Genomic DNA, 24,198 nt, shown 5'->3' with positions numbered 1-24,198 from the left:
GCCGCGCTGACTCAAGGCTCAGGAATGCGCGCGGCCCGCCCGGCCCGAGTCACCTCCTCCGGGAGGGCGGCGGGGACACCTGCGGCTGGGGGTCGAAAGCGCCTTTGTCGGGGAGGGAGGACCTGGTGGCCCAGCTGGACCGAACCTGATGGTCAGCCTCAGCCACTCCCGGACTCCGAGTGAGTTCCTGACCTTACTCTGCTTTGACTTGGGCTTGAGTAGTGGGCGGGGGGCTCTGTGCGGAGGGGGAGGGGGGAGGCGGCCCTGGATCTGCCGTAAACCGAACCGCCAGCTTCCTCCGAAGGCCGCGCTGCCCAGTCTCTCACCCTAAGCTGCACGGGAGCCTCACTCGCACACACATGCCCCTGCGTTCATGCACTTAAACACACATGCTCTGTACCCACTCACACTCGCCCACGTGTTCCTTTACCCACACCTGTTTACACAGACTCACATACACACACCTCCGCATACACACACTGTAACACTTCCATGCTCACTCTCACCCACTTACACACGTGCACACAACCACTGATGCACACTCAGTCGCACTCGCACCAAAGGCAGGATCAGAGCAGTGAGCTCCTCCCGGGGCCCCTGTGCTCCCCACCCGCTGGAAGCCCTGCTCCCCCAACAGGCACTCCCAGGCCAAGCTGGAACCCCTGGAGCAGAGGCGCAGAGGCGGCAGCATCATTTCCGACCACCACTCTGGGCTCCTCCCTCTTTCAGGACTCACCCACCAGCCCTGTGGGCCCATCCCTGCACTCCCTGAGTCGAACACAAAATGGCCCATCTGCTCTAGGCTGAGGCTGCTGGCGGGAGTTTTCCAGCATTCCTCTCCCTCTCTCCTGACATTGCAGGAGTCGGTGGGGCACAATCACCAGAGAAAGACCCGGGAATGCGGGAGGGGGTGCCAATAGCAGGGCAGGGCAGGGCTGACCAGGAGCTGTGAGTGGTGGAGGGGCACAGACTTCCCCCATAGGGAGCAGAACTGGGATCATGGGTGTCCTAAGGACCCTCCGCTGGGAGCCAGAATACTGAGGCACATGAACCCCAGCCCCTCCAGCTTTGAGGGGCCCACAAGTGTGTCTTCACAGGCCCTTTGCTGGTCTGGGACCAGGAGGCAGTGGTCCTCTCTGAACAGAGGTGCTGCCACGGTCAGGTCAGCAAGCTATGCCCAGGGTATGACCGCAGACAAAGCCCTGGTCCTTGGCTACACAGAAAGTAGACAACTTGAGGTGGCAGCCAACTCACAGCTGGCCCTGGAGCCTGGGAAAGTGACAGGATCCTCCGACTGTCTCCTCATCCATACCACAGGACAGAGTGGTGCCTGCACACTCTGGGTCATTTATGAACGCAGGTATATCAACACAATTCCTAGGTAGAGGGAGACAATGGAAGCTTTGGAGGGGCTACAAGAGGACTCCTTCACTGGGGGGTGGAGTGGTGACTACAAGTGCCTTGGAGACACAAGGCAAGAAGGCTGAAGGCTGCCCAGTGCCGATGCTCAGGGCTCTGGCTGCCCACGCTGCCACCCCTCCCATGCCGGGCTCTCACCCACAGAAAGGACAGTCTCTCCATGCCTGGCATTCTCGACCCCCGCCAGGAATAAGCATGTCCCATCCACCTAGACGCTCAGCCTGGGCTGGCAGGGCCAGCGGCAGTGGTGTCATCTCTGGAGTCCAGGGCCTGGGCTTACCTCCAGAGCTTGCCGTGGCCAGGCATCCAGTGCTTCCAGGTCTCCTGCAGTGGGTGCTGCGGGGTACCCAGGCCCCCTCCATGACCCAGACACTCATTCCCAGCTGCCAGGAGCACAGCCATAGCTGGCTCACAGCTGAGACAGGTGCCCATCCCCAAGTCCCCCCCACCTCAACCCCCGCCCCACCAAGAGTCACCTTCAGTGAATGAGAGCTGCCTTGCCCCAAGTAACACCCCATCCCCAGAGAGGGTGGTCTATGTGTCCAGTCACAGGTAAGTGGCTTCCCCCTGGTTCATTCGTTCAGGTTACCTCCAAAGGACCCTCTCAGCTCCAGTGGGACCCCCAGCAGCCTCTGTTGCAAACCCTTGCCCCTCACAGGTGTGACTCCCAAGTACACCCTGGCAGGCAAACCCAGGAATCCCCAGGTTCTCAGCCCACCGAGCCTCCTGAGTGAGGACCCGGGTATCAGAAGGACAGTATGAGCAGAGGCCTGGACCCAGTCCACACGGGACACGTGTGTGCACACACATGTGCTCTGTCTCACACCTGGCCCACTGCCCTGTGTTCTGCTGGAGGAGGGCCTGACAAGGAAACCCAGCTCCCTGTCCCTCTTTCTCCTTTTCCCAGGCCCTGGAAATAGAAATCAGCTGCAATTGCCCAGTATGTGTGCAGGTGACTGGTGATGGGCAAGTATCTGGAGCACCCCCTGACTACACTTCACTCTAAGACCTGAGGGGGTGGCAGTCCTGACCACTGAGAGGAATCCCCACCAGCCACTCTGGAATCAGCTCAGCAGGCCAGCTTGAGCTTTGGGGGGCCTGAATGGGCCCGGGACCAGCCCCTGGCTATTTGGGGAAGAGGCAGAAGTGGGCCAGACCAGCCAGGGCCTGAAGTCACTATCTATTTGAGGTAGCTGCCCCTCCCCATGTCTTGGGGCCTGGCAAGGGGGCCCTTAAGTACCTGGCCTCAGGGCCCAGCAGCACTGGCAGCACAGCCCCAGGAAGGGAAGATGCAGCCCACAGCTGCTCGCTCTACCCAAGGAGCCTCCGAGCCCCCAGGACCCATCAGCTGCAGAGGGCCCCAGAGGCCGCTCTGCTGAGATGTCACCCCCAGAAGGTGCTGCCCCTTTCACGGTGTTAGCTGCCCCTACATAGAGAGAAGGACAGTGAACAGTGTGCTGGGTAGGAACAGTGCTGGCCTCTGTGGCTGGTGGAGCTGCTGTCCTTTCTCTCAAGGCTCCAGGGTCTGATGGCTCCTCCAGAGGCCATGGCTGGCCTGGCAGGGCACAGAGCAACTCACCCCAGTACTGGGCCCTTTCAAAGCATTGAGGGTGTCCTCACCTTCATCCTCCACTGACATCCTCCAAACAGCCTCTCCCAGCCCAGAAGCAGCGCACTCTGGGGATGAGAAGAGAAGACCCCAGGCCCTTCCTCCCACTGAGACCACCTTCTTACCCCCAGCCTGCCTGCCCTGTAGGCCACAGTGGGAATGCTTAGCCCACCACTTCCAGCCTGTGGTGGAGCCTCAGACCACAAACCAGGAAGTTGGGGGGGTGGGGGGAAGGGGGGGCAGAGGTTGTGCAAGGCCCTGCACTCAGGCTGGAACATCTGGAGAAGGGGTTGCTGGCTCCAACCCTGCCTCCTCCTGGGCTGTCCTCCAAGCCTCTCTTTCCTCATCTTCAAGTTGGGAAAAAGACGCCCCTCTGGGAATGCGTGGACTCCCCATGATTTCTACAAGGACCATGCACTATTTGGGAAATCAAAATGAAAATGAATACAAAACCGCACCCACCCTGCCCCTGACCCCACCAGGGGGACTGGCCCAACTGTAGCCTCAGTTTCCCTCCCAGAGCAGGGAGAGGGGGAAGGGAGGAGGGAAGGGAGGCTGGGCACACAGGAAGGCAGGAGGGGGAGTCATTGTTCTGGCAGAATAGCTGCAGCGGGTAAGGAGGAAAGAAAGGGGAGGGAGTCACATCCAGGCCCGCCTCACAAGCAGTCATTGACGACACATTGCCCACCCCCGGAAGGAAGCGGCACAAAGTGCCACAGACAGCTGGGTGGCTTCCAGCAGGCGGCTGAAAGGCTGCTGCCCCTCCCTCCGCAGGAAGTCCTGGTTGGGGCCCTGGGGGGAGCAGGGAGTACAGCTGGGCCTGGGCCTGGGCTGGAGTTGAGCTCCTGGGCTGGTCCAGGAGGAGGAAGAGGAGTTGGAGACCAGGGTTCTCCCAGCTGGACTTGCCCTGAGACCAGGTGCCACACTCGCTCATCCCAGGGCCCCAGTCACGTGGCCCATCCAGCACTTCACCCCCCACACACACACCATCCTTTGCCCAACTGTTCTCCAAGGCCCCACGGGTACCCCTCACAGGGCCAGGGTGACACAAGCCAGACAGCTCAGGACATGGTCCAGGGCAAGGGCGTTCCCCCTGCTGCCCCAAAGGGCAGTGGCATTCCTCACACTGCCCCCAGGCACTGCCCTGCAGGAGGAGTGTTCGAGGGTCCCCACAGCCCTCCTGCTGGCCTCAGACTCTTCAGGAGGCTGGCCATGCTCCAGCAGGCCCACCCCCAGACTTGGGCGGGCTCCTCTCAGCATCCTTCGGTGGTGGGAAGTGTGGGGGCCCCACTGCAGACACAGAATCCCAGGACCCATCCATATTGTGATGGGAGTGGAGGTGCTTCCAGAAAGGTCTGGGTCCACTTCCAGGACAAAGTCTTCCTGGCCCACTCTCCCGCCCTATCTGTCCCCTCCACCCAAATGCTCCACAGGTATGGAGCAAGTAATGCCCCTCCGCAGTCCCAAGGACCAGGGGCTCCAACACCACCTCCCTCACACACACTCCACACGCACCCCACCGAACCGTGTGGGGCATCCCCAAACCCCTACACCCCCAGCCGGGGCCCCTCTAGGGCCCAGTCAAGGTTCACAGGGACCAAGCCTCTTTCTTGGTGGTCTGACCACCAGCTGGAGGTCACCAGGTGTTGTGAGCGCTGCGGCTGCGGGGACCAGGGTGCAAGTGGGCGGAGGGCATGTCACTGGGAGGGGCGCGGGGCGGAGGGCTCCCCTTCACCCCAGCTGCCTACTCCCCCTCCTCACACCACAACTGTCCCAGCAGCCCCGGGCCTTTGTCCCGGACGGGAGGTAGGGCGCGGGTCAGGGGCGACGGCGGGGAACTCCTGTCGCTAGCCCGGCCCCTCCCCCGGGGCGGATCCGCGCCTGTGCCCGCCCCCTTCCCCCGCCGGGCTTCCGTCCTTCTCAGCGAAGGCGCCAGCTCCAGCCCTGGACCGGGCGGAGCTTCTGGGTGGGTGCTGGGGTGCGCTCCGCGCCGGGCTTGGCTCCGCGCCGGCAGGTACCAGCTTCGCGATCCCTGACGGAACCGCCGGTTGCCCGAGCGCCGCGGGGCCCAGGTGAGTGCGCGCCCAGGTGAGCGTGCTCCTCGGGGGCGGACCCCCCCGGAGTCGCATCGTCACTGCAGTGAGCCCTGAGTTGGGAGCCAGTAATGTTCGCACGGGCCGCCCCTAGGCGTCTGCAGTTCCCAGATGAGCACCTGACGGCGGGGTTGGGCCGGTTCGGCTGCTCCACTTGCCAGAAACAAAGCCTAGGCCCGGCCCGAGGTCGCCACAGAGGTCTGGGAGGAGCGCCCGCCACCGGTTTCCTGGTTACGTGCTGGGCGCTCAGCCTGGCTCAGACGCTCCCTGCCCCGAGCCCGCCTGCCGCAGAAATGACCATAGTGTTGCCTCGAGGGCCCACTTCCCCACTCTCCTCCCGTCAGTGTCTGTCCCAGACGGATAAATGCTCTCTCTTTATTTACTAACCCACTGTTTGCCCAGATTTTGATGGAGGGCTGGCGGGTCCCTTAGGTGCCCCATCCAGGCTGCTGTTTTCTGCCCTCCACTGGCTGGGCCCAGCCTGGGAAGAGACCCTTGTCCCCAGACCCTTGTCCCCAGGTTTTGCGTTTCTTCCTAACATTGGTGAGCGCTCGCTGTACCCAGACAAGTGCTTACCCGGCTTCTCATCTTATTCTCAGAACCATCTTGTGTGCCAATGTTGGTTTCCTTTCTGCAGATGAAACAGAGGCACAGACACCTTAAGTCACTTTCTGGGGCAGTGGTCACTCTTGGGTGCAACGGCAGGGTCACCCCACTCTTCAGCCTGAGGCTCTGAGGCAGGTTCAAATCCTAGGTCTGCAGAGGGGGAGCCAAGGCCTCTCTGAGCCTCAGTCCCAGGGCGTCTGCATGAGCCGCCCCCCACCGCCCAGGGTGGGTCAGGGCAGAGATGCAGCGCCACCCCAGAGCCTCGGGGCAGGCCGGGGGCCAAACCTGGGCGGAGAACAGGGGCCTCAGCGTCCTGGAGTCAGCCTGTGCTGGGTGTTGGCAAATGCGCCTGGCTGCAGACACGATCATATCAACATCCATTCTCAGCAGGCTGGCAGCTCCGGACAACATAGAATGTCAGCAGTTACGTTAAAAAATAATGGGTCTGGGCTTCCCTGGTGGCGCAGTGGTTGAGAATCCGCCTGCCGATGCAGGAGACACGGGTTCGTGCCCTGGTCCGGGAAGATCCCACATGCCGCGGAGCAACTGAGCCCGTGAGCCATGGCCGCTGGGCCTGCACGTCCGGAGCCTGTGCTCCGCAACGGGAGAGGCCACAACAGTGAGAGGCCCGCATACCGCAAAAAAAATAAATAAATAAATAATGGGTCTGTCACATGCCAGGGAGGTACGGGAATCAGCCCCTGAGGAGGGTGTTTCCAGGCCCCAGTGCTCACCTGCTGCTCCTTTCCTTGGAGAGCAGCTGGTCCCAGAACGGCCAAGGGTGTGTGGTCAGGTTTCCCAGGCCCTGTGGCAGCAGGTGGGAGGCAGACAGTGCGCCAGTCTCGACAGATCCTCCTCGTTCCTCACACCTCACTTTTGCCTCACTTATCCTTATTCTGACATCCTGGGTCATGAGACAGAGGACAGCTGGGGACTCATTGGGGATCACACCCTGAGCACTTGGGATGGGGCCAAGTAGACGGTCTGCCTGGTGCTCACCCATGTGCGTGTGTCAAGCCTTCTGGGCCATTCTAGGAGGGGTCTGGCACAGTGGGAGCCCTGCCAGCATTGGGGAGGGGTGTGGATGACACAGTGACCCACAATCCGTTCCTCGGCCAGGCCCCACTGAGGTCACAGCTGTTTTAAAATTCCTGGTTAGGGGCAGGTGCAAAGGGAAGGGTTCCAGAAAGCAGCTCAGAAGTTCATTTGGAGACCACAAATGATGAGTGGCAATCAGAGGGTAGCAGCCCTCCTGTCCCAGCCTTGGATGCCACTGTCCCCTCCCCAGGCCCTGCAGCCCTTTGCCACTCCTGCTTGTGGATGGCACGTGCAGCAGAGTGGCTACCTTGTCACTGCCGCCACCAGCCTGCCTTCACATGCCATCATTTCCCAAGTCCTCCTGGGCCCCGGTGCAGGGCTGAGCATGCCAGGTATGGCTCAGGTATGGCATTCTGTTTGCACAGGCTGGTTGCCCTCTTTTTGCACATGAGGAGACAGGCAGGCAGTTGAATGAGTCCTTGAGCTCCTGACTTCACTGCACAACCATCTGTCCTCTCCTCTTCAGACCCTTTATCTTGTCCTTTCCCGTTTCAGCTTTCCTGAAGAATGGGGCAAAAAAAGCAGCGACTGTTGGAGGCCAAGCGGCATCAGAGCCCGCCAGATGGGACCCGGACAGCTTCCCCCAAGGAGCCCCGCTTGGGGCCACCCACGTCCCTCGGCCCCCAGCGCAGCATCTATTTCTCAAGCCTAAAGGGCTGCCCTGCTCGCCTGGGATCAGAGTTTTTCGACCAGCCCGCAGTCCCCCTGGCACGGGCATTTCTGGGACAGGTAATGGAAATGTAGCGGCGTGGCCTCTGCTGAAGGGTCATCACCGTGCAGTGTCTGTGGGCCCCAGCCCTCTCCCCGCTGGGCTCACGTCCCTGACTTGGCCCTGCGTGGCCTCATGCAGTCAGCCGCTTTGCCCACGTTTGCTCCTGGGTAGCTTCACCTCAGTCATCTGGGACAGCGTCTGGGTCCAAGGTCAGCTGGGAAGAATGCCGAGGTTCTGAGGGGTGCCTGCCTGCTCTGGGCAGTGAGGACGGGGCAGCTACAACATTAGCCTTCCCCCTGGGGCTGTGGGAGCATTACCCCTGGTCCACCTGAGATTGCCCTCAGGGCAGGTTTCTTACAAGGACCATGGTCAATGCTGGCCCCTCTGTCTGTGAGGGGCTGCTTTTGCCTGCCCCGTTCTCTGACACAGTCAGTGCCCCTGCTGGAGCTTGTCTATGTGTGTAGCAGCTTTAGACACATGGCAGCTGAGGCCGTGGCCTATGGGCTGCCCAGCATCAGGATTGCTTTGATGAAGGACAGCCTCCTTCTCCTCACAGTGGCTCACAGTGCCAGAGCTGGCTTCCCAGCAGCCCCTGCAGCTCCAAGTTCTGGGGTGGGAAGCAGGACCGCCCAGGGCCCTTGGGGGTGGAGCCCGTCACCATGCTGTGTGTACATGGCATGTGCCGCAGCAGCAGAGTTTTGGCCGCATCTGTCTGGAGTACCATCTTCTAGGCCTGGCTTTCTGGTCCACCTGGAGGTTCCATGGCTACCCTGTGTCCTTTAGTGAGCCTACTTTTAAGTTAAAATGGCCAAGGAGAGTCAGTTTCTATGGCTAATAGAAAATTGGTGCCAGGAACAGATCCTAAAATGTGAGTTAGTGGAGTGTGACCTAAAGTGTGATCTCATTGAGAAGGGACCAGAGTCTGCTCCCATGAGCATGCTTTCAGCTGCAGTAACCAGAAGGTCCTTGTAAAAGCACCGTAAGTCAGGAGAGGTTATGATTTCATGTAAAAGGGCACATGGGGCACGTGGGCCCAGCATCAGGTCGAGGGCCCAAGGGCCTCAGTGTGTCACAGTCTCCCCCTAGGCTCCCCTAGGCTTGCATCACGCCTGTTTGAGCCCGAGGTTAAACAGGGTGATGTCCAGCAGAGAAGGGAGGGTCTCACCCTGTATGTGCCTTTGGGAGGAGAGCCTTTTTCATTACCTCCCAGTGGATGTCCTCACAGACCTCTTGACCAGGCTTGGGTCATGCACTCATCCTTAATCAGGTCACTGCAAGGAACAATGAGTTGCCATGACAACCCAGACCACTCTTGTGTCACCCTCTTGGCTGAGAAGGGTCTTGCCTCTCTCGGGACCCTCCACCAGCAAGGAGGAGATGCTTATAATAGGGGTGAGGGGCAACCACCATCTGCTATCTGGAAATGATATCAGTGAAATTCAGGACAGGAAAGAAGACAGTGAGGAAAGGGCTGTGGGAGGCTCCTCCCCAGGCCCCATGGAGGTGTCAGGCTGACAGGGAATGCTCCCTCTCATCTCCTGGGAAGATGGGAGGGAGGCCTCATCTGAGGTGCTCTGGCCAAGCCCACCTGTGCACACATACGGGGATTTATGGGCTTTGTCTCCAGGAAGGCCTCCTCTAACCCTTACCCCGGAGTCCAGCGTCCAACACACCACTTCCTGCCCCCACAACACTGACCCTGGCCGCAGACACATTGAGCTCCGTGGGCTAAGTCATGGTGGCCTGGCCATCCAACTTGCCTAAGGCTCTGGCCTAAGGACAAGGCAGGTGCTAGAGACAGCCCTGGTGAGGTGGCTGGCCCCTGAAACTCCACTGTGAACCCTGGTTGAGTCAGACCTGGGGCTCCGGACACTGGGCATGACTGCTGGCCATTCCTGAGGCTGTACCATGGTGATGCATGATGAAGGGCAGAGGGGCTCCAGGCGGGGGAGGACTCAGCTCCCAGGGTACTCAGCGCTCCGCAGGCCCTGCCTGGCTCTCCGGTGGCCTACTCTGTTCTCCTAGGTGCTCTGGTGGCCTGAGAGCACCCACCCCTCTGGGGACAGCCCCTGACAACTGCCCCCTGCCCTGTCCTCGGCTGGCCCCTCTATTCCCTCCTGTACCCACCCTGCCCAGGGTGCTGTCCTAGGCAACCGTCGCCAGGCTTGCCTTCCGGGCCTGCTGTCTGCGCTGACCCACTCCTTGTGGAGCTCGTTACCCCCAGGGCCGTGGGCCAGGCCTGGGGCACTGCAGGGCAGCTGGTCCTGCTGCTTTCAGAGTTGGCTGGGTGGGGGCTGAGTGTGACGGTCCTTTGCAGTTAGTCCAGGGGGAGGGGGCTCCACAGGCTCTGGAATCCCAGGCAGGGCCCTGTGCCCTTCACACTGCTCGGCCCCAGGCTAAGCTCTAAGTCCAAGGGGACCCTGCTGAGAGGAAGTGCGAGAATTCACTAGTGCTGGTGCCCAGCCCAGGCCGGCCTGAGATGGCTGCACCCTGTGGACAGGACACTTGGTGAGCAGGGCCTGTGGCCCAGTGGTCCAGCAGGATGGAGGGGATGGTGGGGAAGAGCCGGCTGTACCTGGGTGTCCTGTACCTGTACACCCTGAGCTGGGGAGATGAGTCCAGGCTGTGGACTGTCAGGGTGGAGCAAACCCGGCTCCTTCCTACGCTGAGCAGGTCTTGGTCCGACGGCTGGATGATGGCACAGAGCTTCGTGGCCGCGTCGTGGAGACTGAGGCATACTTGGGGCCAGAGGATGAAGCTGCCCATTCGAGGGGCGGCCGGCAGACCCTCCGCAACCGCGGCATGTTCATGAAGCCAGGGACGCTGTATGTGTACCTCATCTATGGCATGTACTTCTGCATGAATGTCTCCAGCCAAGGTGAGCGGTGCTGGGGCTCGGGGAAGCAGGAGGCCTGGACAGAGCCCCCTCAGCTGGCAGACCCCGGGAGGACCAGGTTGGCTAGGTGATTGAGCAAGGGATTCCCTTGCTAGACTAGGCAAGGGTTTCAGGATCTTTGGCTGCACAGATGGTGGTTAGAGGTACCAGGGGCCCCAAAGAATAGAGGTCACGGGTTGACTTGTACACAGAGCACATGGGTTCACGAGCCCACCGCTGGCCCCATAGCTCAGTGCTGGTGTTACTGCCGGCCCAGAGAGGACTCGGGAGGGGCCGATGTGGGGAAACAAGAGTGAGATCGATTTGGGGTGAGCTCAGCTCAGGCAGGAGCCTCAACAGGCGGCCAGTTATGGGGTCTGGGTCAGTTGTTCTCGACTGGGGATGATACTGCCACCCTGGGGAACGTAAGGCAATGTCTGGAGACATTTTTGGTCATCATATCTGTGGGGATGCTCCTGGCCTCTAGTGGGTGGAGGCCAGGGAGGATGCTCAACAGTTCACAATGCACAGGATGGCCAACTCTACAGAATCGTGGCCCCAAAGGTCAGTGGTGCCGATGGGAGAGATGCTGGTCTAAAGCTCCCGGGAGGGTCCACGCACCTTGGGGGACCCACTGGGTCTTTCGTGGGTAGGCAGCTGTGTTTTCTGAGTAGTCTGTGCTGAGAAGGAAGCGCCCAGCACCTTCTTGCCAGAGCCACTGCTGACCGGCAGCGGCGGGGGTGCGGGGGTGGTCTGCCCAGCCCACTCTGGCTAGCCAGTCCTAGCGTCCATCTGCCAAGCCTCCCACCACGGTCGCAAGATGAACGAAGGCTCGAGGACAGTAAGGGGCTGCCGGTCACACACGTGGAAGGATTCCGTTAATGTGTGAGTTGTGATTGCCCAGAATGGACAGCTGGGGATGCCTGATGCCATAGCCACAGGGCCAGAGGACACAGGGAATCCACGACTGGCCCTGTGCCCAGCAGAAGGCAGGTGCTGTGTGAAACTGAGTGACAGGGACTGCCCCCGAGGGCCCTGTTATCAGGCGCAGAGTTTATTCTGGTCGCTGAGCTTTTCTTTGGCGTTAGAACCAACCCCTCACGTGAGAGGAGACTGCACTTAGACAAGGGGCTGCAGTCAGTGAGGAAAGGGAGGAGCTCAAGTTTCTGCAGGTACAGTGGACAGAGCAGATGTGGGAGGTGGTGTGTTACTTTCTGGTTACGTGACCAGGATGCTCCAGGAACGTCGAGGTTAGGGGAGCAGAAAACCACATGGGTACAGACAGGGCCAAGGGTCATCCAGGTGGAGTGAGGGAGAGGGGCAGCCAAGACAGTCCTTGCCTGTGGGGTGGAGGCCGTGAAGAGACCGGGACTTGGGGCTGCGCGGTTGGTGCAGGCAGACGGTGTTGGCGGGGGGTGATGGGGAGGCCTGGTGCGACGAGGTAGGGGTGTCCTGTTCGTCAGGAGTCTGGACTCAGGTGCATCCCAGGAGAGGAGGGGTCAGCTACTCCTCCAGACCTGTCTACGGTGGTACCCACTACGCTCAGGATGGAACCAGAGGGAGCTTTGAGACCAGTGAGGGGAGCAGCCCAGGAATCACAGAGGGACTAAAACTCAAGGCTTTAGGTGCCCTTGGGCACATCCTGAAGTGCTTTGAAAGCTGGCTGGTTAAGGGGCGTCTGGTCGCACACACCCCCACACTTGCTGGCTGTGCAGGAGGCCAGCTCTTGGGTGCTGATGGGAAGGCCTGTGTGGCTGAGGCCTGAGAGAGGGACTGGCCTGGCCACGCCTCAGGCTGAGCCTCTCAGACTCCCAGCTAGCGAGTGGGCTGAGAGTCAGGGGAGCAGGTGTCCCAGGACACTGGCCTTGCTGGAGGGTCAGGGCGCCTCTCTCCAGGGCACAGGGAGTAATCACTGTCCCCAGCCAGGAATCCAAGGGGGTCTGGACAGATGTGTCTTCTCGAGGGAATCCCTGGGCCTGGGTGTCTGTTTGCCGTCCCACAAGTGGCCTGGACTGGTTGGGGTGGGGACCCCACGGAGGTGGGGGGCTATGTCGGTACCTCTTGCTCTGTCCGTTTCCGCACTGGGTCCTGGGGTGGGGCTCACCTGCGCCCTGTGCGCACTGGTGGCTGCTCCAAGCCAGGCTTCCAGCTTCCCCAACAGCCAGTGGGGGAGATGGTTGGGGGACCCTGGGGTTTTCTTTGCTGACCTCATAGAGGGAGCCAGGGAGCTCCATGCCTCCCCAGCTGGTGCCCGTAGGAGGCACAGGTGCCTTGTGGGTGCAGGTGTGCAGGAGGGGGAGGCAGGCTGAGGGTCTGGACGGTGAGTGAGCACAGGTGTCACCCCCGAAGCTTTGGTCGGGCCTTGGGTAGCAGGGCAACAGCCTGGGAGGCTCCATCTCTTCCACAGGGGACGGGGCATGTGTCCTGCTCCGAGCGCTGGAGCCCCTGGGGGGCCTGGAGGCCATGCGGCACCTTCGCCACACCCTCCGCAAAGGTGCTGCTGGACGAGCCCTCAAAGACCTTGAGCTCTGCAACGGTCCCTCCAAGCTGTGCCAGGCCCTGGCCATCGACAAGAGTTTCGACCAGCGGGACCTGGCGACAGACGAGGCTATGTGGCTGGAGCGGGGCCCCCTGGGGCCCAGTGAGCTAGCTGTGGTGGCAGCAGCCCGAGTGGGCATAGGCCATGCAGGAGAGTGGGCCCTGAAGCCCCTGCGCTTCTATGTGCAGGGCAGCCCCTGGGTCAGTGTGGTAGACAGAGCGGCCGAGCGGAACACACAGGCCAGAACAAAGGCCAGCCAGGATGAGGATTTTTAATTGTTTAAAAATGAAATAAATGTTGTGTTTATAGAAAACAGTGTCATTTGTGTCTCGGCCGGAGCCCCCGTCAGTGGCCAGCTCGTCTCTGTGGGAGGACCCGGGGCCAGCAGGCGCACTTCCTCCTCAGGCCTGAGGCAGCCGTGTGTGGGGAGCACCAGTGCAGACACCCCTGCCAAGGAGAAGCTAAGACAGCTGCGGGACACCGTTAGCCCAGGTCCTCGTGCCTCAGGTGGCACGGGGGTGACCGCTTGGCCGGGGCCTCCTGGTGGCTAACACAGGACTGTGGTGGGGGGAGGGGCTGGGCCAGGCACCAGCAAGCTGGGGGGAAAGGTGCCTGCAGGCAGCCAGTGCTGGCCATACAGGCCAGGCCAGGCCCTGGGACCTGAAGCTCTGGACTGCCCAGGCCGGGGGAGCACGGGAGAGGGGGCGGGGGGCTCTGAGAGGAATACGGGCCAAGTTGGTGTGGGCAGCATGCAAACCTCACTCAGAGGCAAGAGTCCTGGACGCTCTCCCAGCTCGAGCCTCACCTCACCTCAGCTCAGAGCCCCTGAGGCTGTTTCCAGGACTGGAGGCGGGTGAGGATGTGGAGAGCAGGGGCCCCATGGGGAGGGAAGGAGCCTGGGGTCGGGGAGGCTCCCTCCAGTGCCCCAGCTCAGGTGAGCAGGGCCTGGAAGACAGTGATAACCGGATCCTCGTGGGTGGTCACCACCAGGACACTGCGGAACTTGTCCACAAGCGCGAGCAGCTGGGAGCGCCGCGTGTTCTCGTTGTACATGATCTCCTCCAGGTGGTGGCGGCCGCGGAAGTAGTGCAGGAGCCTGGGGGGTGGGGGGTGGGTATGAGCACAACTACAGAGCTGGCGGGAGGGGGCGGTCCTCAGACAGGCCCCTGCCCCGAGCAGTGCCCTGGACCCACTGCCCACCGTGGCCCCTGAAATGTCACCCTGCCTCAGTGCCCTGACAGAGGTGAGGGTAGTGCAGGGTCAGCTGGCAGCTTCTCTGCATCATGCTGCTGTGGCTCTTGGGGCACCTCGGCTGGGGGCTCAGTCCCTGACAACCTGACGCTCCCAGAACACCATACACCCAGCGCACCCAACTCAGGGTTGGGTGTGACAAGTCTGTGTCACCTATGGTATGGAGACCAAGGGCCCCACCCTATCCCCATGAGGACAAGAACTTGCTGCTGCTTCCTAAGACGTGACAAGAAACACCCAGGAAGTACAGGAGAGACCCCCACATGCAGGTGCCAGGTGGGGACGGCTGTGTACTGGAGATGCCACCTCAACCAGTGAGGGCTGTTTGCCATTGGGATTTAAGCTGAGATCCACTTTCTGTCCTGATCCTAGATGTGGCCCCTGCTCCACCCTCCACCTGGCAAACATGCGGAGGTCCTCAGGGTTCTGTGCCGCGGGCACGCTGAGGATGGCTGCCCGTTCATGCTCAGACAGGCTGGCCAGCAGGTTCTCCGTCATCCTCCTGTTGAGTGGCGAGTCCCCACTGGGGAGCAGCTCTGCACTGGAGTTGTCCATGCTGGGGCTGGTGAGGGTCATGTCATCACTGCTGGCTGAGGACAGGCACAGTCAGGGAGCGGCTGCCCCCAGCCCCACGAGTCACCTGCACCCACCTGGGCATTAACTGCTGTGCCCTTGGAGAGCAGCCCCTCACCCCAAGGCCAGCCTGGTCATCCAACCCCTGCCACCCACTCAGAGGACAGGAGCCCTGGGCAGGCAGGTCCGGCACTGAGCCTGATGTCCAAGGCCCCGCCTTAGCCTGGGGAGGTGCCTCCCCTAAGCCTTCCAGCCCGTCTTCCCCAAGCCAGGGACCTGGGGCTCGGGGCTGCCCCCTTAGGGGGCACACCGTGGCCAAAACAGCTCCTCCAAAAAGGGACTATGACAGTCACTGTCTCCTCATAGGCCCTGAGCACGGAGGTTTCAACGGTCCTCCCAGGGATGGGCTGTGGTCTGCTCTGACACCAGGCTGGGCCAGGCTGCTCCCAACTCAGCAAGGTAGAGCCTCGTCCTCAGAGAGGTGGGGGAGGGGGCCTCCCCGAGGGAGAGCTGCCCAGCTGGGTGAAGTGGCAGCCTCGGGGACACAGCTGCCCACGGGCACTGTGTGTGCACATTTTCGAGTGCAGCCCTGTGAAGGTGCTGTGGTCATTCCCTGCGGTGCCCAAATTGGGCCGCCTGGCCGCCTGCCTCTTCCAAGGGCGCCCAAGGTGCTCACCCCCCACCAGACAGATGCCCTGGGCAGGGGGTCCTACTTGGGGAGCCAAAGCTGAGGGCGTTGGGCGTGCTGAGGCTGCGGCCGCCAACCCTGGTGGTGAGGGGCACGTCATCCTCCCGGGGGCGGGGCTCATCCTCACTGGGCGAGGCCATCAGGCAAACGTAGGTGTGCAGCTGGACCAGGAGCCTGTGCTGCAGCATCCACACCACCATCTGGATGAGCTGCGTCTGCAGGATGGGCAGGCCTGAGACATGACCCCCAGGTCACCCCGGATGTCAGGATAAGGCCCCACACCTCAAGAGAGGGAGCGCCCAGCCGCCAGCCGCTCTGCAACCCCAACTCCCGTCCAGGGGAGGCAGCGGGGCCACACCGGCCCTTGCTCCATCACACACCCAGGCTGCCCACGGCTGTCCTTTCTTGCCCAGAGCTGAGGAGCAGGACCTGTGACGCGGAGGACTTGCTCTGCCTCCTCTTCCCCAGCCCACTGGCCTCTGTGGGGACCCTGGACACTGTTCAGAAAGAGGCTGCTGGCAGCTGCCCTGAGAGCAAAAAAGTCCTCCCCTTGGGTCAACCTGAAAGCCTGCCCAGAGACAGGGAAGCCTGTGCAGGTGGTGCTCCAGCAGCCGTGAGTGGGGGCGTGTGTGCAAATGGTGTCCACGTCCTCAGACCCACACACCTGCCTGCTCATCCCTGGGGGTCCCTTGCTGGGAGGGGCTGGCTGACTGGGCATGGAAATAGGGGCATATGTGACCCAGTCACACCAAAGAAAATTGAAAAGGATTGTAAAATAATTAAATTATAAGGGACTTCCCTGGTGGTCCAGTGGTTAATACTCCTTGCTCCCAACGCAGGGAGCCTGGGTTCGATCCCCGGTCGGGGGACTAAGATCCTACGTACCGCAACTAAGCCTGCGCACCACAACAAAGACCCAGCGCAGCCAAAATAAATAAATAAATAAATTTAAATAAATAAAAATTGTATTAAATTAAGAGACTTCATCAGCACTTGAGCACATTCTGGGCCTGAAGTAGTAGGTATGGAAGGCAGGCGGCCTCACCCTGGGACTGAGCAGAACCAGAACTGGCTCCATCCAGGCCCCTCGGGCTTGGCCTAGAAAAGCCACCCGCCATCCGGACCATCGGGAAGTTTCCGCTGGGGAGGGGAGAGGGTGAACATGCAAAGTGTGTCTTTTATTCAGCTGGCACGACCTGGCACAGTTCCTGGAAACCAAAGGTGCCATGAAAGACAGCATTCAGAACAGTCACGCTTGGCATCTAAATGAGCAGACCAACAGGGTCTCCTCCTCATTCACAACTTGAGGAGGAAAAGGGTTTGCTTTTAAGCTTTTAAGGACTGTTTTTGCCTAACAGACCTGGCACTTATTAAAGCAAATACTTTACTTTTGAAGACAAAGCCTTGAGAACACCCAGACCCATCTCCGACACCTGTCCCACCTGGCCCTGCGCAGAGCCCCAGAGCCCCAGGATTGCAGTGGAGGGGAGGAGGCAAAGCCTCTCGGATCCAGGCTACACTCAACCCTACCACAAACGCAGAACTCACCAGTTTGCTCCACACGTCTCACCCCTCCCTGGTGGCCAGCCCACCACACCCAGCACCCCTGCCTGCCTCTCGCCCTGACCAAGACCCAGGACCCCTTGGATGAGGAGATTCTGGGGACCAGTGAGCCCAGGACTTATACCCACAGACCCTGTGGCCACCTGGACCACGGCAGGCAGGGGAGGGAGTAGGAGTGTAGGGACCAGGCTCAGTGAAAACAAAATCCCCTCTGCGTCCCCCAACTATGTGATCCCCAGGCCCAGAAGGGAGCACCAAGTGGCTCTGTCCTCCCAGGAGAGGTCACGGATCTGCTAATTGGGCCTCTTAACTGCGTTCTAACCCTAAGAAGTGCCCACCATGGGCAGGGGGGCTCCATGCGGGGAGGGACTTGCAATGCCCAAGTGTCTGCAGGCGGCCTAGCCAGGGACCCGGCTTCTGGTCACCCTGGCAGGGCAGGTACCACCTACACAGCAAGCACCTCCCCCCAAACCAAGGCTAAAAGCACAGCAACACTGAGAGCCTGGGATCAGGAGCTGACACAAGGTGGGTGGTTCCTGGGCTCCCTGAGCTCCTGAGACTCACCTCCTGCACAGCGGGGGCCAGGGGGTTCCTAAATTCTGACAAGGAGACCGGCAAGGAGAACTTGGCGAGGACAGACGGCAGGTCGTGAGATGGAAACTGGCGTGAGAACTGCTCAGCCAGCGGAGAGTACCTGGGGACAGGGATGAGGGTCCATGAGCTCAGAAGACCGCCCCACCATTCAGGCGTCGGCACCCTCGCCATGAGCCTGTGGTGGGCAGGAGGGGGCGCGGCCTGGTGGGTGGGCCAGTATGGGTGCAATGAGGACAGAACCCAGATGCTTTCCCCACACTACAGCCCCTATGAGCCCCCAAGTCAAGGCCAAGGCTCCTGACCTCCCACCAGTTGCCCTGTGCAGCACCCACTGGCCGGCAGGTACGGGCAGGCGCAGACCCTTCCTGTAGGCCGTAGGTGCTGGAAGAGCACAGGCCAGGGATGCCATGCAGGGCTGGACCAGGCCAGAACTGGAACGTGGGCCCAGCTGACCTGGGGAGCATCACCTGGCCGGCCATGCCAGCCACACCCATGCCCACTCGGGGGCCCTGGGCTCTGGCAGCCAGGGGGACTCACAGACACACACTGGCGTTGGGAGAGAGCATGTAGACGTTGTTCTCACACAGCGGGTAGATGATGATGGCCTTGCCCCAGTACACCAGGTGGGCTGCAAGCTGGAAAACCTGCGGGCAGAGGGCCGGGAGGGCAATGCTGGGGAGGCCAACCCACGCCGCCCCCTGGCTCATGGCCACAAGCCTCTCCATCACTGGTCCCTGAGCCGTCCTGGCTGGCACCAGCACAGGGACGCTGGGGCACCCGAGATGAGGCCAGTCCAGCTGATCAAGGGGCTTGGCTGCACATCCCGGCAGAGGCCAGCCCACAGCCCAGCCGGCACCCAGCACGGGGACAGGGCTCCACGTGACAGTGGATGTGGGTCACTGCACCTGCCCCCACTCCACACACTCATCCTTGGAGAACATCCCACTGTCCTGCTGCCCTGGACTCTCAAGACATCAGGATGGGCCACACACAGACCATGATACCACGACAGGGAGCCAGGGTGAGACCACGGCAACGGGCACCGCTCATACTGCAGCACCACAGCCAAGTGCCTCTGAGGGTGCATGCATACCTGTGACAGTACCGGGGACACCTCTACCTCGTCTTGTCAAACAGGGCCTCCAGTGCCACAGCCAACTCAGACACAGAAGAAATTTCAGTTCCATTGCTGACCCTCTTCTTTCTCAGCCCAAGTCCCAGTGCTGATGGCTCTAAAGGACACAGCCCCCCTTCCCTCCATCTCTGCCACCACCCTCGCCCAATGGGCTCCACCTCCCACCTCTCCCTGCAGCCAGAGCGCCCTCTGCAGGCCACAAGTCTAAAATTAGGATCACCCGGCTGGAGTCAAGCTGCCAGCAGGGAGACTGTTCTTTGCTTCCAAGCTGCTGTGACCACACGTCTCATCTCTGCCTCATGGTCACATCCCCGCCTCCCTCTCACAAGGGCCCACCCAGATCATCCAGGATAATCACCCTGTCTCAAGGGCGTTATTCCCGTCTGCAAAGTCCCACATAAGGAAGGTCATACTCACAGGTCCCAGGGATTAGGTCTACGGGGCCACTATTCACCCAATCACAAGTAATGTGTAATCCTAATTTTGTTATTCAAAGATTATGTGTCAATATGTATATAAAAAGCTTGGAGGAATCTAGGTTACCACTAGGATATGGGATTATGGGGACTTTCTCTTTTTCTGTTTATAATTTGTATATTTGAATTTTAGTAAGAATATATTAATTTCATCATGACAAAAAACCCTCAAAATACTTATAGAGCTTTTTTGCCTAGGATGGAACATCAGTGATTTTAAATCATCTGGTGACATTCACACCTGTGCTTGAGGTTCCAGCTGGGCTCACTGGCCTCCCTCCCCAGGGGGCCTCCGCTAGGTGGTTTGCTGCAGGAAGCAGCAGTCCCAGAGGCTGGTAAGGTCCACCACCAGGGCTGGGCCCCAGGGGGCATCTGCACGACCACCAGGGGCAAACCCTGATTTGCACTGGGTTCAGTGGGGCGGGGCATGGAAGGAAACAGCAAGGGGACCCCATGGCAAGGCCGGGGAGAGGCGAAGGGAACATCATCAGAGCTTTTTCTATGTCTGGGGGAACTGTGAGGCACGGCGTCCAAACAGGCTCCGTGTTGGGCAGCTTCAGGAGACAGCGAGGGTCACCCCCTCAGAGCTGCACACTCACAGGCATCTGCCAATCAGCCAGTACTGGTCAGAACACAAACTCCGCGGTACACACCCAACAGCTAGCGCGTTAAATGTTCTGTGTCTCGTGGGTGCTAGGAAGGCAGTCCAGGAGCCCATGTGAAACACCAAGGCAGAGTCCGATAAACACTTTCAGATGGGGTGGACAAAGGTCATGGAGTAGAGACGGGGGAAGGGCTTATTCGGGACGACAGAATCCAGAAAGGCTGCTTTGGGGAAAAATGGCCTGAGAGTCAGGCCTGGTAGACAAGCTCCCCTAACATGCTAAGGAGCAAAGGCCAAGGGCTCCCTGGAGACGCCTCACAGGGGCCTAGGTGGGCCAGCCTCATGGTGCTCCACCCTTGGCCTTTGTAGGAGCAGCTGGTCCCTGGGCCAGGCCCTGCTGCCCCCTGGCGGTCACACAGTGCCCCGTACCAGACCCGGAGTCCACCCTCAGGTTGTCGCTTGGAAGGCCCCCTGCCCCTGGCCTCCAACTTCTCTCTGTGCTTTTCCTTGCCCCCAGCCCCTGCCAAGGTTCAAACCAGATCCACAGCCAGGGCAGAGGGGCCCCCATCTGATCAGAAAGGGCAGCTCATGAGCACGTAGCTCGGCAAGGAGGTGGCACCTTGCACAGAACACAGGCCTGTGCGCCCGTGGGGCGTGGCAGGGGAAATCAAGGCCACTGGGTTTGGTGCTGGCTCTGCACAGCTCCCACATGGGCTAAGGCACCCTGCGTGCCCCTGCTTCAACCCTGCAAGCCCCCAGCCTTGGCTCTGGTCCTGTGCGGCCCAGTCACCTGGCACCACCACGGCCTCACTCCTCTGCCGCAGTTTCACTGCCCCCTCCCTCCACAGAGGAGGAAGTCAATCCCAAGACCCTGATCCCAGGTCGGACTCCAGATCCACCCATCACCACAGCAGGCCATGCAGCAGCCCTCGGCTGGACGGAGGCCCTCGGGAGGCGGCTTAAGGTGCCAGCTGTGATGCGTCCAGCCCCTCCCTGCTGCCCATCCTGCCCACCCAGGGTGTCTCCTCAAGCCCCCAGGGTACCTGCAACAAGGCCAGGTCTGCGTCCTGGGCCAGCTGCTGCAGGTTCTTCACAGCAGACGTGGTCTTGATCACACGCACCAGGGCTGGGGAACAGTCGATCGGGAGCTCGCCCAGCAGGGACTTCTCGTCGCTGAGCAGCAGCAGGGCGTGGTACGGGCTGTGGGGCAGAGACACGGGTCAGCACAACCAGCGAGCCCCAGGCCCCTGCCCTGGGTGTGCACCTGCAGAGAAGAGGCCGGGGAGGAAGCGGAAGACAGTGCTGTGCCCTGAGGCCTTTAAAAAACCTGCAAGGATCACCCACAGAAAAAACTGAGGAAGGCCTGACGGGTGACCCGGCTCCATCCCACCTCTGGGATTGCCCAGCAAACGTTCATTCAAAAACGAGTGAATCTTTCCTAAGGAAAGAGTCCCAAATATGGGAAAAGCAAAATCCCCACTGCAGACTATGAACAGAACTACCTAGAAATACGCTTAGCAAGGAAGCCCGGGGTGGCACACAGGCCTGGGGAGGGAGGAGGGACCAGGCAGTGCTTTGCTTTCTGTCGTCTCAACATTTTCTGATGTACCCAGATTTCTTTTTCTGGTTAAAAAACATTTAAGGAAACAAAGGACTTGGTGGAGGAGAGGGAGGCAGAAGATTGGGCCCAGCACTTTCCTTGAAGGAAATCAGTTGATATGAAGAAACAGATCTCACAAGTTCTGATCTGAGCAGGAGGTCCCGTGGCCGGCTCCCGGCCCCTGCCATGATGCTCAGCCCCACAGCCCTGCCCAGGCCCTCGTCTGGGACCACAGCACAGCGCCCCGCTTGGCCAGGCAGTGCTGAGAGGGCCCGTGGGGAACCCGGGGTGGTTATCTCTAGGCAAAACTGGACACAAAAGCGTGTGTTTTTACTCTGTAAACAGCGGTGCCCTACCTGCCAATTTCTGTGGCAGGAAGAGGAAAAGACAATTTTTGGAACCAAGTACTTGGTAAACCTCAGGACACAGGAGAGCAGGGCCCCAGCAGGATGCGCGTGGGGCTGGCACTCACCGGATGGCCTTCAGGCTCCGCTCGATGGCCTCAGGGGGTATGAGGCTCGTGGCCGCGTAGTGGATCTTATGGGGCAGGCAGAAGCTCACCTCCAGCCAGCTGTTGACGTGGAGCCGCACCACGCCAGATGTGCACAGGCTGCAGAGAGCGGGCCATCAGCCACCCACACAGCAGCTCCCAGCCGTACACACAGCCACACAGACCCCCCCTGAGGGCACCTCCTCCCGGCACACAGAGGAAACTGTGGGGGGAGACTCCCAGAGCAAAAAAGCATCTTGTCCCACACCTCAATATGTGTAAGAGAAGAAAAAGTATTAGGAACACACAAAAACTGTATTCCTGGCCAGCTCTGGAATCTGTAGTCCAACCAGAGAGCCAGGGCTCCCATCTCTGTCCCACAGGCTCAGTGCACTAGGGGTATCCCGAGGCCGCCTCTGCACACCTGAGGAAGGCTCCATCACAGTGGGCTGCCAGGCAGGGCAGGGCCTGTCACCAAAAGGGAGAGTTGAGCAGGAGAGGAAGGTCCTGACGGGAAGGGGCCCATCCCCCTGCAGACACCAGCAGCCCCAGGGGCTCCACGGCCACTGCCAACGCCAGCCTCAGCTCAAACCTTCGGCTTCCCTCGTCTCCGTGATGGAACTTTGGTTCTTTCAAGCCCTGGCCTTGCTCAGGCCAGACATGGCAACTCTCTGTCTGACCCTCATTTCTCATGTCCCACTTCAAACCGTCTGTCAATCCTATCTGCTTCATGGCAGGGACGAAGTCCACACCTTCTCCGCTCCAGCCCCCTCTGTCTGCCCTCCCCACTCAGACCCCCAGAGCTCCCACGTAAGCAGTCCCAACCAAGACCCCAGAGTGCCAGAGCCCTGTGGAACCTGCCCACTCTTCTCTGACCCTGTCTCCTCCCCGCCTCCCATGGGTCCAGCAAAATAGGCTGCCCTGCAGCTCTCCAGGCCCGTGTAATTGCCCTGGGCCACACACTCTCCCTCAGGTGCCCCGGGGTTGCTTCCCCCCTTTTCAGATCTCAACTCAAGCGCCACCTTCTCAGTGGGTCAACCACGAGCCAGGCCCCACAGGCTGCTCACAGTACCCGTGTGTCCTGTGCACCGGGCACAGCACGACCTGCCGTCTGCTGGTCAGTGCTGTTTCCCTACCAGAATTCAGTCACAAGGTGCACTGCTCACCGCACAGCCGGTAATGGTGGGGTATGTGGGGGCACTGAGGGCATTTCCTGAATGGAGGAAGGAAAAGGCCCGAGGAACATGTATCTGCTCTGGGGGGACCATCTCTCAGGAAGCCCCTGCCAGGAGAACAGTCTCCTAGCAGCACCGTGCAGGGGGACCACACTCAAAGCTGGGGCCACAGCTCCGTAGCGTGGCACCAGGTGTGGACGTGGGGGGAGCGACTGCTGGAGCAGAGGGCAAGGGGGCCTGTACCCAGCCAAGGCCCGCCTGCCCTGCCCGGGGTGCCTTCCCCGTCACACTCCAGCCCCACTCTGCTGGCCCTGCTGGTGCCCAGGTCTCAGGGAGCTCAGGCACACAGATGCAGGGTGCTGGGAGGCGGCCCCCACCCCGCACCCACAGGGCGTTCTTACAGTCTCTCCCCACAGCTCCGCCCAGACGGACAGCAGAATCCATGGTCAGCAGTTTCGAATGTAAAAATAAGCTTTGTTGTCTCCAGCAGGGAATGGGCGACAGACCAAGGACCGTGGGAAGAACACAAGAGCACGTCTGCGACCTCTGCCTGTCCTGCCCCCAGGCCCCCAGGAGCGCCCTCAAGGGACAGTCTTAGGCTCTGAGCTACAGGCTGAGGCTGAGTCTGGAGAGCAAAGGTTTGGCCATTGCTGATGCCACAGCCTCAGGATGAAACCCAGGCACGGGTTTGGTGACTGTCACGATTTGGGGAAGAGACCCCCTGGGTCCTTCCCCAGGTCCCAGTGGAGGACACCACTCTTGGCTTCTTCCAGAAGGAAGCAAGTACACCTGAGCAGACGGAGGCTCCTGGAGCCTCCCCACTCCTTGGCAAGGGCCTTTGTGGGCTGGACGGCTCACGTCAAACCCTGAGAAACAGCATCTTCAGGGATCAAGTCACATGAAGGGGACCCAAGGTAGTGGCTCCACCTGACTGAGCAACATTTATTCTCTCAGCATTTGTGTATGAGGGAAGCAGGCAGGGGAAACCGGGCGCCAGCCCCTCTTCCATTCACTTCACCCCTGCTCGGAAAGGCTGGTGGATTCAAAATCAAGGTCTTCCTGTCTCTGAGCTCCCCTCTAGGACACGGCTCAAAGTGC

At 60.6% G+C, this 24,198-nt stretch overlaps 2 protein-coding genes across 12 annotated transcripts in view; one reads left to right on the top strand and one right to left on the bottom strand.

Annotated features, from left to right (window-relative positions):
• Nucleotides 1-23: 23 nt before the first annotated feature.
• Nucleotides 24-13,264, top strand: MPG (N-methylpurine DNA glycosylase). 2 transcript variants are annotated; one of them, XM_067013187.1, is made up of 4 exons: nt 24-179; nt 7,321-7,554; nt 10,211-10,415; nt 12,820-13,264. In XM_067013187.1, the coding sequence occupies exons 2-4, from the start codon at nt 7,333-7,335 to the stop codon at nt 13,224-13,226; spliced, it is 834 nt and encodes a 277-aa protein (XP_066869288.1). In that variant the 5' UTR covers nt 24-179; nt 7,321-7,332; the 3' UTR covers nt 13,227-13,264. The 2 variants fall into 2 exon arrangements, with proteins under 2 accessions (XP_066869288.1, XP_058895202.1); XM_059039219.2 differs by lacking the exon at nt 24-179 and adding an exon at nt 4,934-5,100.
• The window catches only part of NPRL3 (NPR3 like, GATOR1 complex subunit), a 35,784-nt gene continuing 24,794 nt past the window's right edge, over nt 13,209-24,198 (bottom strand). For 3 of the 10 annotated variants that reach the window (XM_067013184.1, XM_059039209.2, XM_067013185.1), the window contains 7 exons: nt 21,908-22,045; nt 20,879-21,035; nt 18,158-18,264; nt 17,591-17,720; nt 15,489-15,678; nt 14,600-14,792; nt 13,209-14,047 (listed from right to left, as the gene is read on the bottom strand). In XM_067013184.1, the coding sequence (XP_066869285.1) occupies nt 13,882-14,047; nt 14,600-14,792; nt 15,489-15,678; nt 17,591-17,720; nt 18,158-18,264; nt 20,879-21,035; nt 21,908-22,045 (1,081 nt within the window). In that variant the 3' untranslated portion in view covers nt 13,209-13,881. Of the gene's footprint in view, nt 14,048-14,318; nt 14,793-15,488; nt 15,679-17,590; nt 17,721-18,157; nt 18,265-20,878; nt 21,036-21,907; nt 22,046-24,198 lie in introns of those variants that run through there. The other 7 variants (XM_059039211.2, XM_067013186.1, XM_067013179.1 and 4 more) reach the window with 5 other exon arrangements.

The sequence above is a fragment of the Kogia breviceps genome, chromosome 14 (assembly GCF_026419965.1).
Source record: "Kogia breviceps isolate mKogBre1 chromosome 14, mKogBre1 haplotype 1, whole genome shotgun sequence".
NCBI lineage: Eukaryota > Metazoa > Chordata > Mammalia > Artiodactyla > Physeteridae > Kogia > Kogia breviceps.
Note: the sequence above shows the minus strand (reverse complement) of the source record. Positions and strands in the feature narration are given on the sequence as shown.

Excerpts from the sequence above, each read along its gene's own strand:
- MPG (XM_067013187.1), top strand. The coding sequence starts at position 7,333 with ATGGGGCAAAAAAAGCAGCGACTGTTGGAGGCCAAGCGGCATCAGAGC. Across the intron at positions 7,555-10,210 it reads CACGGGCATTTCTGGGACAG|GTCTTGGTCCGACGGCTGGA; the intron begins GTAATGGAAATG and ends TACGCTGAGCAG. Across the intron at positions 10,416-12,819 it reads CATGAATGTCTCCAGCCAAG|GGGACGGGGCATGTGTCCTG; the intron begins GTGAGCGGTGCT and ends TCTCTTCCACAG.